Source organism: Sciurus vulgaris (assembly GCF_902686455.1).
Source record: "Sciurus vulgaris genome assembly, chromosome: 15".
Classification (NCBI taxonomy): domain Eukaryota; kingdom Metazoa; phylum Chordata; class Mammalia; order Rodentia; family Sciuridae; genus Sciurus; species Sciurus vulgaris.
In genome coordinates, this window is record NC_136476.1 from 81,743,895 (window position 1) to 81,760,519 (window position 16,625).

General features: G+C 42.0%; 1 protein-coding gene across 2 annotated transcripts in view; it reads left to right on the forward strand.

Moving 5' to 3' along the window:
* PBX3 (PBX homeobox 3) overlaps positions 1–16,093 on the forward strand; it is a 204,768-nt gene extending 188,675 nt beyond the window's left edge. Inside the window, exons 6-9 of one of the 2 annotated variants that reach the window (XM_079113812.1) lie at positions 9,555–9,720; positions 10,885–10,997; positions 11,778–11,867; positions 14,555–16,093. In XM_079113812.1, the coding sequence (XP_078969938.1) occupies positions 9,555–9,720; positions 10,885–10,997; positions 11,778–11,867; positions 14,555–14,647 (462 nt within the window). In that variant the 3' untranslated portion in view covers positions 14,648–16,093. The remainder of the gene's footprint in view (positions 1–9,554; positions 9,721–10,884; positions 10,998–11,777; positions 11,868–14,554) is intronic. The other variant, XM_079113813.1, reaches the window with a different exon arrangement.
* Positions 16,094–16,625: the final 532 nt, after the last annotated feature.

Genomic DNA, 16,625 nt, shown 5'->3' on the forward strand with positions numbered 1-16,625 from the left:
AAGGAAAAAAATCTTTAACTGTCAACATTGTGGTCATTTAGAACCAGCCCTCAGCACGTGTTTTAGCGAGATGAGTGGTGTCATTCTTTTTCTATGCGCTGTGGCCGCCAGGCTGACGTTTTATATACTTTCGCAGATGAGCCTCTTTGTGAATGTCACCAGCAGTTATCAGTCCATCATGCATAGAGTAGAAAGGGCAAAGCCAAACTGTAAGGATGTCAGCACATTATGGCAATAAAATTTTTCACAGCCTCAAATAAAAAAATACTGGACTTGACAAGTGAATCTGTTTTAAATTATTTCAAATACTATGGAAATGGAATTTTGATTTGGTCAGTTCTACCATTAGAAGCAGATTGTGTTCCAAAAGTTAGCTTTCAAGTCATTTTGAATTTGGAACTTATTTTCTATAAAGAGGAAAAAGAAAATATTTGACTTAGATTCTGAGGCTAGCCCACATGTAACCACAAAGCAGCTGAAGTGCTTTGCACTGAAAAGGTAGAATATACTTACCATTTAATATAGGGGAAAAGAAAGAAAATTGCATAAAGAATACATTTAAAATTTTTTATTGAGTATTAATGAAAAATAGATCTTATTAGATAAGACAATGGAAAAGCCTATGTAGTGTCAGGCTAATTACATAAACTTTCTGAAATAATTTTCTCATTAATAAAGCTGGGTCTTTTTAAGGGTTAAGTGAAATAATACTGGTAAAGTTCCTTATATGTATCTGGCTTATAGTGAGCTCTCTGTAAATGACCAGTGTTTAAATACAGGTACAGGTGGCATTTAAACACAAATATCCTGTAGTTTCTAGATCCATTGCTTTGTCCTGCTGATTGACTGTGTTGGGGTATGAGGGAGCAGGGATAAGTAGTGCTGTCGGGTTCTTGTTCAGGGCAGTAGCCCAGCAGGGCACTTGGCAGATAGGCGCTCTTGGTCTGGGTGTTACCCTTCTTTGGTAGGAAGTTTATCATGCTCAGGAAGGTGGGGAGAACCTCCTTTTCCTTTCTCTCACTGTTGCCTCTTCCCTTTGCCACTCTCTCACCGGTGCACTGGACTGGCTCTCCCAAAATCTGAAATTCCTGTGACAAAGGGGACCTGGCTTTTCACTGCAGTGTGCAAGCATGGCTTATACACCAAGGGCCTTCAGAGGGTTTTGTTGTTGTTGGTTTAAAAACCTGGAGAGCTAACAATTATTGGGTGCCTGGTATATCCCAGGTACTGTCCTGTGAATTTAACATGTCATCTCATTTAATGTTCACAAGAGCCCCATGAAATTAGATATCACGACCCCATCTTGTAGACCAGGAAAGGATATGCCGCATGACTTGTCTAAGGTGAGATAGGCAGGAACTTGCAGAGCTGGGATTCACAGGCCAGCCTGGCTAGTTTTCAGGTCCATTTATCTGACTGTCCTCTAGGTTCTTGGGGGAACGTGCACAGTGTAGTTACCCACAATGTGTCCAGCCCTCTGTCCTTATAGAAACCCCAGTGAACATGTACCCCAGGGGAGGGAAGGAGTGGAATGAGATTTAGTTTATTAACACGATCAACTTTGAATAGAATCTGGCTTCCATCTGTCTTTTAAAATGGAACCACAAAATGGTGGTGAAAACAGATTATGGAGAAACTGTTTAGTAGAGGTAAGATTGTTTACCATGTAGATGTGCTGCCACGTTCTACTTTACACGACTTAGCATTTCAGCATTTTGTAATCTGTTACATTTAATTAGGCACAGTACATAAAGTGTGCATCACAAGTAAACACGGGGAAACACAGTGGCAAATTTTTCCAAGATTTGTGCTTCATAAATTTTCAGTTTGCTAATTTCGATAATGATGTTTTCATGTCAGCTGCTTCCTCTCCAAACAAGTATAGATCCTCTCTCTCCCTGAAGCCAGTTATACGAGGAGGGAGGAATACCAGGGATGAACAGCAAAGTTCTGCCCTTCTGCCTTTTGATTTAAGTCTTTAAATGATAATTTAATGTTGTCATTAACATGATAAATAAATGTAGAATAGAATTGAAAATGTAAGATACAATTTAATCAATAAATTGACTTTCAGTAGAATTTTTCATAAATGCAAAACTGTTAGGAAATGTTAATAGCTTGAAATTTACAAAATGTCAAATTTTTATTATTTTCAGAATTCTCAGACCTGCCAACCAAAGGTCCTTCAGATAAAGAATGAGAATGGGACTAGTCACTCCTGTAACTGTGGGACCTGGCACTTAAACTCATAAAGATTGTTAAGTGACTTCTCAGTGATTTTTTTTTTTTAAGCATATTGGTTACTTTATTCATTAAAACTTTTTTCTAATTAAAAAAATGAATACTTGTCTACCTGAAGACAGTTTGGATGATTCTTGAAAACACATAAAAATAGAAAGTACAGTCACACAACTACACACTGCATAATAACATTTCAGTCGATGATGGGACATATACCGATGGTGGTTCTCTAAGACACTGTTACCTAGTGACATCATAGCTTAGTTTGTATAAACACACCCTGTGGTTTATAGGGAATCGCCTCACCGTGCATTTCTCAGAACCCGACTCTTTTGTTAAGCAATTCATGACTGTACTTTGAAACTCACTGTAAACTATAATCACATACTGGTAAAAGTGCCTTCCTAACATCAATAAGTGTTTATCTTCAATGTGATCTTTAATTGTGATCATATTCTAGTATGTAGATGTGCTACAATGTTTTTTTTTTTTTTGCTATTATAAGTTGGAATGCATTGGATATCTTTGTCCATATAAGTCTAATTCCTCAAGCTAAGTTCTTAGTAATAGTGCTGGCCAAAGGGTATGTATTTATTTGTTGGTGTACTCTTCAGAAAGGTTAGCTCAATAATAAGTAAACTTTACCCCTCTTGGGTAAATTTCTTTATTCAGAATGTTTTGATTTCCTGGAACTGACAAATTCATTCTCTGTGTAGCTGTAAAAGCTCATTGTGTCATGCAAGTTGTTGGCCAGGTGAGCCCTGTTCTTAGAGGTGAAGAAGGCACATCCTGTCCAAAGGGCTCTGGAGCTGTACTCAACAGAGGAGTCAGTATGCAACCAGAGTTAGCATGGTCACTTTGGGCAGCAGTCTCCAAACCAGGATCCTGGTGCTCCACACAGAGCTCAGATTCTCCACAGGGACTCAGTCCTCTTGGGTCCCCAATAGGTGATGCTGAGATATTATTGATAACAAAATTTCCTTCATTCAATACTTTGTAAACCCCCTACTCCTCTGATTAAGAAATGGCTGTATAATAAAACCAGTTATTGTTCAAAACAAGTACTTTTATTTATCAAAATAAATATTTGAATTGCCTTGACCAATTTTAGACTAATTGTAATGATAGCTTAATCCAAAGGGAAATATTAAACATGCCAAGCCTTATAATTAAAGGAAATAAAAACAATTTTAAATTTTAAATTTCCATATATTTCTTTTGTAGAACATAAAACTATATTGCATTAGAATAATGTGGGAGAGAAATGGAATGGAAATACACTTTTAAGAACAAAAAGAAGAGTAAAATTCTAGACTTATAAAAGAGGGAGTTTATGTATTTTTTAAAATGGATAGTTGGGTATGAAATTGCTGTGCTATTTATTTTTGGCTGGATACATTTTAAAGAATAGTATTACAGTTTTATTTTAAAATGTCAACATTTATGATATACTAAATAACATTTTTTATAATTCTAAGACTTACAGTGAAAAGTTGTAGATGCCAACTTCAAAAATGTACAAGGGAAGAAAATTATGTGATAGGTATGTGACTTTTGAAAATTACTTTGCGCACATTCCAGCAGGGTGCAGACTCTAACGCTGGACCTAGTTTCAGGTGGCTTCCCTGCAGCCCATCTCTTGCTGTGCTTCCAGGAATCTCAGGCCAGTCCCTGCTGTCCTCTCCCCTCGAGGGCCCTGCGGTGGGGAAGATGTGAGATCCTGTGAGACTCCCCTTCAGGCCTCCCCATGCCCCCACCTCCTTCCTCTTCAGCCAGAGCCCGCAGCCTGCAGGTGCTCATCCCCAAGCCTCAGTGCCTTCCCCTATCTTGCTGCCCCTCCTTCCTCAGTAGAAGTGCTGCTCACTCTTGTCTTCCTCTCAGATGTCACCTCTTTCAGAAATGCTCCTTGATACTTTCTGCCTCTTTTTTTAGAATGGTTTCTCTTCTCTCTTTCACCATATAAATAAGATTTAGAAGTTAGGAAGTGGGAAAGGAAATTACTTCAGAGAAGAAAATGGGTCATCTCTGGGATCTTGGAAGAGTCCAGGGAGAGACAGCTTATGGAGGCTTCTGCCTCTGAAATGTGGAGTATCAATAAAAGTACTATTGAATGGAATTGAATTGAAGCTGAGGTCCAATTCAAGTTCCTCATTACCTTGGAAGTCTCCTTTGATTTTTTTTTCCAGGCTGTCTGGGACCTCTCTTTCTCCGAATTCCTGTTGTGTGTAAGAGTCCATACCATATAGGTCAGTGTGAGGTCATCACCGTCCGGCAAATTTTCCTAATTGTCTAGCATTGCCCTTACAATCAGAATGTAAAGTCTAGTCAGGCAGAGGCCGTGTGCTTATTGTTTTTATCTCCCACAGTACCTAGGACAGTGCTGATCATAACAGATGCTCAGTACACAGTTCTCAACTGATTATCAAAACAGAAAATGCTGATGGGAGTCCTGGAGTTCAGTTCTGGATCTATCACACTTTGTGATTTTGGGCAACTTGTTCATGGTCTGGCTCTCTTGTTTCTTCATCGATAGTACATGACTGATAGTAATAACTGAACATTATCAGGTTAATATTATGTGCCCAGATCACTAACACCCCCAACACTTCTGTGAGGAAGATATGCTGCTCTTATTATTCTCATCTTATATGACAGAAGACTGAAATGACCGGAATAACCTGTCCATTATCACTCAGCTTGGTAAATGGCAGTGTGGATTTGAAACCAGACTGAGCCCAAAGCACTTAACTATTATGTGTTACTGCCCATATCTGACTTGTCTACCTCAGAGTTGAAGACGTTAAGTGACAGGAAGAATAAAAGTTTTCTGAAAAAAGTAAAAAAGGTAAATCTAGTTATTATTATATGGAAAATATTTTTATTTTTTATTTGATCTTATTTTTAGTACTGGGGATGGAACCTAGGACTTTGTGCACGCCAAACACATGTTCTGCCACTGAGCTTCACTCCCAGTCTGAAAACATTTTTACTTTTAAAAATCATGGGCTATCTGCAGGACTCGGTGGGCAAGATGCATGGTCTTACTGTGTGGAAGACACAGAAGCCTTTCAGGCCACTTCCTGGCTTTGCACAAAAGTTCCAGAAAATCAACAGCCTGCAAAATGTTCATTGCTCACTCCTCTGATTACCCCAGGTACAGTCTGGGGTTGATAACAGTGAACATCAGGAGAAGAAAGAGAGTACTTGTGTATTTATTCTCATTCTTAATTGATCTTGAAATTCTTGCCTGGCCCTTCACTTTCAGCACAATCCAGAGTTATGAATCCTTGACACATGTCCTGCTGCACAGGACAGTGTATTCCTTTTCCCTGCACCAATTTCCTGCCTGTGTTTCTGTTCCGGGACCAATGTACAGACTGTTCCAGTTCAGAGACAGAGCAAATTCCACTCTCCTTGGTGCCCAGGGCTGCAGCCTGACTGCCATGAGCACCTGTAGGAGGAGCCAGTGGGATCCTGTAGCGCTGGGGTTTCCCACTGAGCGAGCATCGGAGTTCTTTTGCAACTGATTGTATCCATCTGTTTTTAAAAAGTGAAAAAAAAATTCTTGAATTTGAGTATCCATTCATACATTAATTATACTGATCTTGGTTGCAGCAGTGTGGTCTAACAGCTTAGTGCTGCAGTACCCAAATCTGATATCAGAATGTGATGTGCATATTTTAATTTGAGAAATAGTTTAACATTTCTAGATATTCATTTAGATGTGGTTTTGCAGGTTAAACATAACGTATGATCACTGCTTCTTTCATTGCTTCCAATTAAACCTTGCTTGTTAGTTTAACCTCTAGGTAATCCTATCAAACAATTGATGTCAAGGAAACACTGCCCACAGTAGCTTCGGATGAGTGGCCATTAATTTTAATTGCCTTGATATTAAAGATTAAGAAGTATTGGGACTAGCAGAATAGAAACGATCTGATGTCAAGCAAATCCACTTGCTAAAGCTTCCCCAGGCTGCTGGTGATATTAAAATTTTACTGTGAGAATTAAATAAACCTTTATTAGTGATGACTGTTGTTTGATTGGTCCAGGGGTGTGCATAAACAGAGGATTCTTACATATCTAGAGATGAGACCTTCAACGGTACAAAGATTCCTCAATTATGAAACTGTTAATAAAGCTGTAATCTGATTTTCCAGGCTAGGTTTCATTAATGTATTATAGCTTCCCTGATTGTCAAGGTAATATTAACTACAAAGTACTGAATCCAACAGAGAATTGTTTAGAAGAAGAGAATTCTAAGATGGGCCTTTGTTGCTAAATTCAGAGTTGGGGAATTTTCATTAATTATACTTAAGAAATGCCAAATTCCCTCTCAACCAGGACTGCCTCCCTTTGCACTATAGATGTGTTCACACTTAACTCTTTCTAAGGCTTAACAGGCTTCCTCGGGAAGGAGCTTGTGCCTACCAGTGCCCGGTCCCCTCCTGAGCTGAGAACATGTGTGGGCACAAGGTGCAGTGGATTCTGAAAGGGTCGGCTCTAACCGGCATGATCAGAACTGGCACTTGGGGGTTCTTTTTCAATCATAATCCGGAACTTCTATGTTCCAGCATTGGATTGGATGCTAATGATCAGTGAGGCTGTTCCTCCAGCACAGAAATCCTTCTGGAGTATCTGTCTGTCTTGCTCAAGGCCTGGACCCTGCATCTTCCTCCTGCCACTCCCTCTCCTCTTATCTCCAGCTCATCAGGGGCTAGATTCTGCCTGGTCCTCCTCCAGAATATCTGCCCTGTCCTAGCCTGCTACTCTGCCAGTTCTTCCTCCTGCTGCCACATCCGTCGCAATGGCCATGCGTACCTACCACAGTCCTGTGGGACCCAGGAATGGAGAGCAAGAGAGGAGGAGGATTAGGTTCCTCAGGTTGAGTTTATGGGCCTAATTCTGTGACTCATCTAGATGTTGGAAGTAGAACCAATAAATGGAAAGGAAGGGGAGCCAGAATTTAGTCCAGAATAAAGAGAACCGTGTATCCATTAGGAAGGACTATCTGACAGTGAAGTAGGGCTTCTGGGAGGTAGTGAGGTCCATGTGTCCAGAGATTGGAGGTACCAGGAATACAAAGAGAATACAGAGAAGAGACACAGATGGAGACCATGTCTGCATTCTGTCTTAGACCTGTTAAGTTGGAGGTTGTAGCAGAACATTTATATGGAAATCTCTTAAAAATCGAGAGCTAAAATTCTTCATACAAGTTAGGAATAGAGACAGAAATCTGGGAGTCATCCACACCGAGAGAATAACTAAAATCTTGAATATGGATAAGGAGAAAGAAAGAAGAGGGCCAAGAACTGAGTCTTGGAGAAACATACATGCACACCCTGGTGTGCCAGGGAAAGAGGAGATGTTGGAGGAAAAGGGGAGCAAAAATACCAGAAACCACGTGAAGAGTGAGCTCTGGGAAGGTACAGCAGTGTTATGAATGGCAGATGCTGCCAAGAGGTCAGACAGGTTGAGGAGGCCGGGCGAGCACACGTCTGTCATCCCAGCTACTTGGAAGGCTGAGGCAAGAGGGCCACAAGTTCAAGGCCAGCATGGGCAATTTAGCAAGATTCTGTCTCAGAATTTAAAGAAGGGTTGGGGGTATAGTTCAGTGGCCAAGTGCTTGCCTAGCTTATGTGAGGCCCTGAGTTGAATCCCCAGCTCTGTACGCAAAAACAAAACAATGTTAAGAGAGAAGTGGCCATTGGATTCGGGACAGGTGAGATGCCTCTGAAACCACCTCGCCCCTGGGAGTGCACAACAAGGAGCTCTGTGTAGTGCTCAGGGCATAGGAGGCCCATTCAGTGCAGTTGCTGTAGCCTCTGGTTTGAGGTGAAGAAAGCAGGGCATGTGCACAGTCCTTCAGGGCGAGCACATCCAACAAAATGATGGAGGAACAGAAAGCGCTAGGAAGTGCTGATCTGTAGCACATTTACTTCCTGATGGTTTTTGGCTTATTTCTGCCTGATGAACCTGCGCGTGCTGCGTGGGTCCTCTGCAAGTGTGCCTGCCTGTGTATGTGTGCACATGTGTGCACACAGTGATCCCAGGATGGGACAGCATATGGGCAGCAGTGAGGCCAATGTTGTCTTCCTCACGTGGCTCCCTTGCCAGGACTTTCTGGCTTCTTCCAGAAGGATGAATGCCATAGGTTGAAGAATGGGAGTTCTATTTCCAAACCAATTAAAGACTTGGCAGAGTTGGTCATCAGGGGTGCCCAGTGGTGTAAATTGGGTTGGAGGGCTCTGAACTGCACACTACTCCTTATTTTTCTCAGGGCCCCTGAGGAGCTGTTAGAGAATAATAGCTTTGGGGTGGAACAGTGACCCTGATACCACAGCAATGTGTTCCTTTGACAGATTCTTTAAAAATTATTGAAAAGTATTTCTAATCTGTTACTTTACCAAAAAAAAGGTAAGATCCTTTTACATAGCAAGTGGGTATACCTTCTTATAAATTGCTATATGGCTTTTAGCGGCTGCTTTATATGGCTCAATGACATGTGCCTGAACTCATAATGTGACTGAGTGGTGAGTCTAGACCTCAAGTTTTGTCCATGAAATGTGATGAAATCTGACTGATGCCAAGAGCCTCTTTAGAAATCTCTTCCATTTGCACTGGCTAACATCAGAAGTAGTTTGCAAAAAATAAAATAAAATAAAATGTGTGTGTATGTGTATATTCCACCTGATGAATTCAGAGCTGCTTCTCTGCATTTGCATGTGACCTTATTGGAATTACTTGAGTTTTCAAGTTGTGGCCTCCCCATGTGTTCCCTGGCAGAGCTTGAGCAGCCATCTTGGCAGCTGTGCAGTGTCTTCTAAGGCAGGAGACAAAGGGACTTCTCATCCATTATTAATTGGTGTTACTCTTTGCAGCAGACCAAACATGATTCTGTAATACAGCTGCCAAAACTGTTCCCAACCCCAAAAGAGAATAAGTTATTCTTTCTCAAGTATTGCTTATTATTTACCTAACATAAATGTTTCCTTTAGCTTTTCAGCTGCTTTTAGGGGGCCTGATTACTTAAATACAAATTGGTGTATATACCAATTGGATGTCTTTTATGAGCATGCTCTCAGCCAACTGGGAGCCACCTCCAAGAAGCAACATTATTCCAGAACAGTATGAAGAAATTTGCCAAAAGAGAATGCAAACCCCCGAAACCATTATGCATCACCCAAAGGATGTGAGGTCATAGGCTAGGCACTGAGTGTCTCCCAGGGTGTCAATCATTATGATTGGAAGTTTTGACTTTCTTCTTTTTTGACTTCTCTACCCTTTCAATTCCATGTGCCTGCAATTTGTAGGTATCCAACTGGTTTGGCAACAAGCGAATCAGGTACAAGAAGAATATTGGCAAGTTTCAGGAAGAAGCCAACCTCTATGCTGCAAAGACAGCCGTGACAGCCGCACATGCAGTGGCCGCAGCTGTGCAGAACAACCAGACCAATTCACCCACCACGCCAAATTCTGGTGCGTACTGGGCACTCACTCCCTGCTTGGCCAGACAGCCTTATGCCACAGTATCCTGTCCCACAGACCATGAGAAAGAACCATAATGAGGATACAGTGGTTAATAAAGGAAGGATTATTTTCACATGCAGGCTTGTTCTGGGGACAGGTGAGTGAGTGGATGGCCCAAGCCTGTAAACCCACCATTCCCAGTGAATGCCACTCACTACTGATAGATTCTGGAACTTTCATAAATGGTAGTGGCCTTTAATTCAGCAGTTAGGAAAAATGCTCTCACTGATGATTGTCTTAGCTGTGTTGTTCCAGGTATCACTTTAAGGTCAGTAGTGGTCTGTCAGAGAATGAAGTAGCAGAGGTGGGAACCGAACTGGTTGCTGTTCATGATGAACCCAGAGTTCAGGGATGGGGTTCAGGTAGCTCCCATGTGCCACAGCGCAGTCTGGATTTCTCCAGCCCCTGTCTCTGTGCTGCTGACTCGGTGGGCCCAGCAGTGGTCAGATGTGAGGGGAAAGACTCAACGCCTAGATGCATTACTCCTGACTCTCATCCAGTACATTTTGGCAAAATTTTATGTGCCATTTGTGACAGAGTTGGAAATACCATAAAATACAGGAAACTTGAATGAAAAAGATGTGCAGCAAGTCCAAACAGATGGACTTGAGGAGCAGTTCAAGGGGCTTTTCTTTTAAGTAGAAATATTAAAAGTTCAGAAAGGAAGACTTTGTCCTCCCTTCCTTGTGTTTTTAATGGGACTTGAAAATAGGTAATAGGGAAGGTAGAATTATGGCTCAGAAAGAAGATAAGAAACATGTCTCATGATCCACCGTGACCGTCAGTGGTGTTAAAGAGCTCTTAAAGAACAGTCCTGGAAATAACAGGGAAACAAGGGCAAAGTACGGGGCTGGCTACTGGGTATTTTTCTCTTTCTTTCTATTTATCTCTTTGATTTTTAAGTTAGGGCTTCCCCATCAGTAGAACTTTTCTGGGTGTAGAGTGGGCCACAGACCTACCTCTTGGGAATAACTTTCCACCCTCCTAGATCTGAACTTGCCTTGTGTCCTGTGACCTTCCCTTCCTGTCTCTTCTCCTCTCCCTGCCTCTAGGTCTTTGAGGATTATGTGTGTAGCTCTCTGTTATTCAGCTACTTAACTCTTTCCTTTCCAGGTTCTTCTGGTTCTTTTAACCTCCCAAATTCTGGGGACATGTTCATGAACATGCAGAGTCTGAATGGGGATTCTTACCAAGGGTCCCAAGTCGGAGCCAATGTGCAGTCACAGGTAGGAGAAATGCCCCAGCTGGGGCCTTTCTAGCAGGGTAGGGTTTGGGCTCAAAACTCCTGACCCCATGGAAGTGGTCTGCACATCTGCGCAGAACCTGTGCTGGGGGCTTCCAGCATGACCCATCTGCCCCACATTTAATTTAATGAGAAGTCAGGTGAACAGAGGCTCTTGACAATTAGAACCTGATACACTTTGTGAATGCATTCGGCTCTGGCTTGAGCTCATGGAGAGGGGCGGGGGGCTGCATCTTACTTGTGTCACAAAATAGAACAGAAAAACAGAGTGTGCCAGTGTGTGTGGTGTGAGAACACATTGTTCTCTTTCATTCCTGTGCTTCCGTGAGTCGGAATATAAAAACCCGAGTTCTTAAAATATATCCCAGGTTCAACTCTTCTTGTCCTCTTAATTGAAAACAACTATTCGTGTATGTGTGTGTTTATGTGTGTGTGCGTAGAGACAGAAACTGAGAGTGAGAAATCCAGAATACCTATTTATAAGTACGTTTTCACCCACTGCCACGTGCATTTGGTTGCTGTAGGTGGAAAGTTTGCATTACCATGAAGATGTTATTGTTTGGCTAGCATGAAAAACAAAGATGTGTGAGTTTAAATATGCAAGGAATTGTTGAAATTCTGCCAGTCACATTTGATTGATAAATTTGTCTTTCATTGAAGATGCTAAACCCTCATGGCACACATAATTCAAATTGTTTCCTTTTGTAAGTGATGATGTTTTAATAGATTTGGAATGATGAATTTTGTTTCGTCTCACTTCTAGGTGGATACCCTCCGTCATGTTATCAATCAGACGGGAGGCTACAGTGATGGCCTTGGAGGAAATTCACTGTACAGTCCGCATAATTTAAATGTGAGTACTCTTGGGAGCTGGCCGTGGGAGCAGTGTCAGGTAAACAGTGGCTAACAAATGAATTAATAGCCATTTGACTTGGCTTCTCATCTTGTAGGAAGGTAGGACGCCGTGTTTTTGCTGCACTTTTGTTTTATGAACCTCAATGCTTAGCGCTACCGAGGTGCCTGTAGAAGTCCTCACAGATGCCCAGAAGTGGCAGCGTCATCAACAGGGACTTGAGCATCAGCCCATTAAGACGCCATTTCCTAGCGACCGTGCTGTGTTCCAGAGAGATGGTGAAAAACAGGTCATTTATCTTAGAATCAAGCAGCAGGAAAAATTCCCAAGCACAGCGCAGGTGAAGGTGATGACCTTGGAGGGCCCCACGCAGGATCAACAAGCAAAGCTAAACAAAGGATTCTGTTCTTAACAGCGACTGCTGTATTGCCAACAGGGGTGGAAAACATCCTCGGCAGTTCTAATGGCCTCTCACTTGTAATTATAGAGAAAATATTTTTAACTTTTGTTACTAGTTCACTAAACTTTTCTTTTCCTCATACTCTGACATGGTTAGAAAATGGCAAAAACAAAAAACAAAACACAGCTTCAAAAACGGGGGTAGGGATGAGGTTGTCAGGAGGAGCTGGGATGGAGTGCTGGACAGAGCCCAGGATTTCAGACTGAGGGAGGGGCTCATGGGAGTAGAGTAGAGCAGAGCAGCGTGGAGAAAATGGACAAAAGTCCTCCTTTTTAGGGCCCTGGTTTGCTATGAGAGTAAATATTAATGATTTAAAAAGTGATTGAGGATGTTCAATTGTAAAGGGAAAAAAGGACCATTAAATACTCAAATCTTTTACATTTGAAATGTCAAATCTTTCTTTTTGAGTTTATAAATAACTCATAATAACCCACAACAAACCATATAAAAAGCCTTTTAGTTGCATTTCTCCTTTTTCATTTAAGTGTTTTGAAATGCTTCAGAGAATGTGCGATATCCTTATCAACATGATAAAATATGAAACTGTGATTGCCTGCAGCATTTTACAGACATGAATTCCATCTTCACTGATGAGGCTTGATAAGGCGCTGTTGTATAATACAGTGCATAATCTCAAACCACCAGCGTAAGGATTAATTTATTTTGAAAAAAAAGAATGCTTGCTGACAACCGCTCCTCCAGCTGCCACGCTGGGTGAAAATATTGTACATTTGTTGTTTATAAATTTGGATAAAAGAGGAATGATGTTTACTTCAGATGGAATATCTTTAGACTTGTATCTGTGTAAGAGTTTTCTTCTCCTAAGGAGATTTTCATACCTGAGAGGGAACAGCTTACCTTTTAGATAGAGATGAGGATTTCTTTAAGAGTCCCCTGACAACACAGGAGCATGTCACCACCCTGCTTGATGGAGGCCTTCAAAAAACAAAAAATACCATAGTATTTTTTTTTTTAAGTCATATTTTCCTTTTTCTTTGTCTAACTTGAATTTGATATGCCTCAAGTCTTGAAAATCCTTTTTCCTTTGGCTCTTTCATCTCTGTGGGGTTGTTTGACCCCCACTCCTTTTCCTTGGTGCTAGTGGGAGGGAAGGTGCTTTATATGCACAAAGCACAGTGGTCACGGGAAGAAGCTCCTCCAAAGCTGTATCCAGATGGGGCGGGGAGTCCAGACAGTTCTCAGCAGCCTGGCGGCACGGGCCCAAAAGAAGACATTTGGATGGATTCACAGAACTTGCAGATAGATGTGAAGGAGGGGTTGTGGGGACCTTGTGTCCCACACTGGTGTGGGTGTGGGAGGCTGGGTCTGGGCTGCATGAAGACAGAGGCTGGTTGGAGCCGCAGGCTCTGGGTGTCAGCCAGCTCACCCTCGCCTTCCCTCCAGAAAGGCCTGCTCCGTCACTTCCACTCAGTGTTCCCCAACTCACAAGCCCAGCACCTCCCTCTTCTTGACTGACATAAAAATATGTAGCGACAAGCTGTCTGCCACAGCAGAAATCTGATCAGACATTGATTTCAGCAATTGCCTCTATAGGCCAAGACATAAGGCAAATGTGTTCCTGAGTACTGTTGCTGCCGCTGCAGGTCAGAGGCAGGAAGGCCAGCAGCATGTGCAGAGTGGTAGCAACATCCCAATGAGGGGCTGCAGGGGTAGGTGATTGGAATCCAGATTTGAATAGTGTGTGCTCCTCTGCAGCTCATGCATTTTCATTCTGGAAGATCCTATTTGGAGGGAAATTCTGGCCTTCATTTTCCAAGGGTTGCAGTGGCTGGCTGTCAGGCCTGTGTGGGGCAAGGTGGGCACCTTCTCATGGAGACCATGAAGCCAGGCCGAAGCTGGTACTGCACAGAGCTCAAGGTTTTGCTGAGGCATCGTGTGGAGCTTCTCGATTGCCCCTTAGAAGATTTCTTTTCAAGCCACTTTAGTTTGACCAGCAGATCAAAGGCTAAGCTTGGTGCCAGCTTGGTGCTGGCTGAGGCCCTCCTTCTGCATGCTGATTTAGTGCCAAGTCTTTACTTGATGGGATGGATTTGTTTTACATGCATTTAATCCCACTTTAACACATGCTTCCAACTCCTGCCAAAGTGGGTTTAGAAAATACATTTTACTAATGCATCTCTGCTCTCACGTTGTCATCTGGGTGTTTTAAATTGGGGAGTGGAATTAATATGTAGACGTGCCCTCGCTGAACTCTTTCTCCTTGCAGGCTAATGGAGGCTGGCAGGACGCAACAACTCCATCTTCAGTGACTTCTCCTACAGAAGGCCCGGGAAGTGTGCACTCAGATACCTCTAACTAATCTCTGGCCACACTTTCCCCTGAGCTAACAGGCCTTGAGAAGTGCGTTCAGAGCAACAGGAGGAAAAGGAATGCGTTCTTGTAGCCCACCATCTACAGCTTTACTGTAAAACCTTGTCTTATTAGAGAACTTGGTAAATCTGTTTTTTAAGGAATCATAATCATTTGTATTTATACTTAAAACACACAATGTTAAAAAAGCACTTTATCCAATTAGGCCAAGATTTAACATTGTTGACAGTCCTGTAGCTATTTTATCATAATTTATTATCAATATTTTACATTAATGGTTTCACAGTTGCCAATTACTTGGCCTTAAGGGTAAAAAGTACAATATATGCTAAACCTCAATCGTTAGAGCAGATGCAAAGATTCACCTCACCTAAATTGAACTCCTTGCATATTTCCAGCGCAGACTTTGATTGTCTTTCTTTCATGTCACTAATGGGGTTGGAATAAAAGAGCTCTTTGGCTATCTCTGTTAATGATGGTTGTGTTTAAGAACCTTCCTCGTCACATTTGTGTTGCGATATCTTATGTTCTAATTAGATCAGAGACTGGTAGCCTCTTTTCTCTCTCTGAAAGCACCCGTGCCCAGAGTCTGCTCTGTAATGAGATTATGGATCCAGATTGTTTTGAGAGATGAAGATTATTTGCTGCTGATGGAGGTGGAAACAAAACCTGTCTGGGGTTTTACAGTGTGCACTAGGTGCTGCACAGTCTTGTCAAGGTTTGCTTTGTCCTCTGGGCATCCACGGAAGGCCCTGCTCTCTGGAGTGTTGTATATAGTGTAGCAAAAGAGTATTTATACATCTCACCAATCAAAACACAGCTTTATTACCTCATGCGAACTCATATGAACCAATAGAATTTCAACATGTTCTGTAGCTTAGAGTGCTCACTTACTACCTCTGAACAATACTCACCTGTAGTTTTGTCTCTTTCTTATCTTTTTGCATCTTGTAATTAACCTTTGTTTCCTTTCATAATATGTAATGTACATTGTAATCTTTTAAAAGAAAAATCAGGGTTGCATTTGCAACTTTTAAAAAAAATAAGAGTGGAAACATTGGGTCTTAATTTAACACCGATCAGTAAAACTGTTGTAAATACTGCAAAACATTTTGAATGTTCTTCATCTTGTTACTAACCCATGAAAAAAAAAAAAAAAAAAAAAGCGGCGACTAATTGTGATGCATTCAGATTTCAGTATTCAGTACTGTATATTTCACCCTGTGCGATGGGGCCCCTCTCCTTTCTCTTTTTGTATTGTATGCGATTCTGAACCTGATTGAGTCATGAAAATAATTTGTGGCAGTGATTCTAATGTATTAAAAATGTTTCGTGTTCCTTTCTAACTGGATTACACCCTGGATTGAAAAAGTCTTCCTCGTGGTAGTTATATGTAGTTTCAAACATGAATAAACTTTTTGCTTTCATGATTAAACGTTGATGCCATTTCTTAACACTCAGCCAGGCAGCCGAGGAAGCCCACCCAGGAGGAAGCAGGCCTGGACCCGGGAGCGCATGGTCCCAGGAGGCTTTGGCCCAGCTGAGCGAGGGGACAGCTGTGCCACCCACTGCCATCATCCCAGTCCTTGCCCCATCCTTCTGTGCTCAGTAGCACAGCGAGGAAAACACTCCCCATCCCCACAGATTAGCAGAGGACGCTGAGAGCAGGGAATGCCAGGAGGCTGCGGACTGGAGCAGAGGGGCACACCTTGACCCCAGTCTACAGTCCTTGGCACTCTTGACCCCAGTCTACAGTCCTTGGCACTCACGTTCTGATAACCTAGCGATGCCTCCAGAACTTGTCAGGTGGAAAGTTGTTTTTTGAAATTTTATTTTAATAACCAGAACCTTGTCACATTCACTTCACCTCCACAACTTCTTCAACTAGTTTTTAAAGATGAACAAAAGTTTATCTAGAAAGAGTGAGCCTCAAATGCCATTAAAAAACAAAACTCCAGCAACTTAAC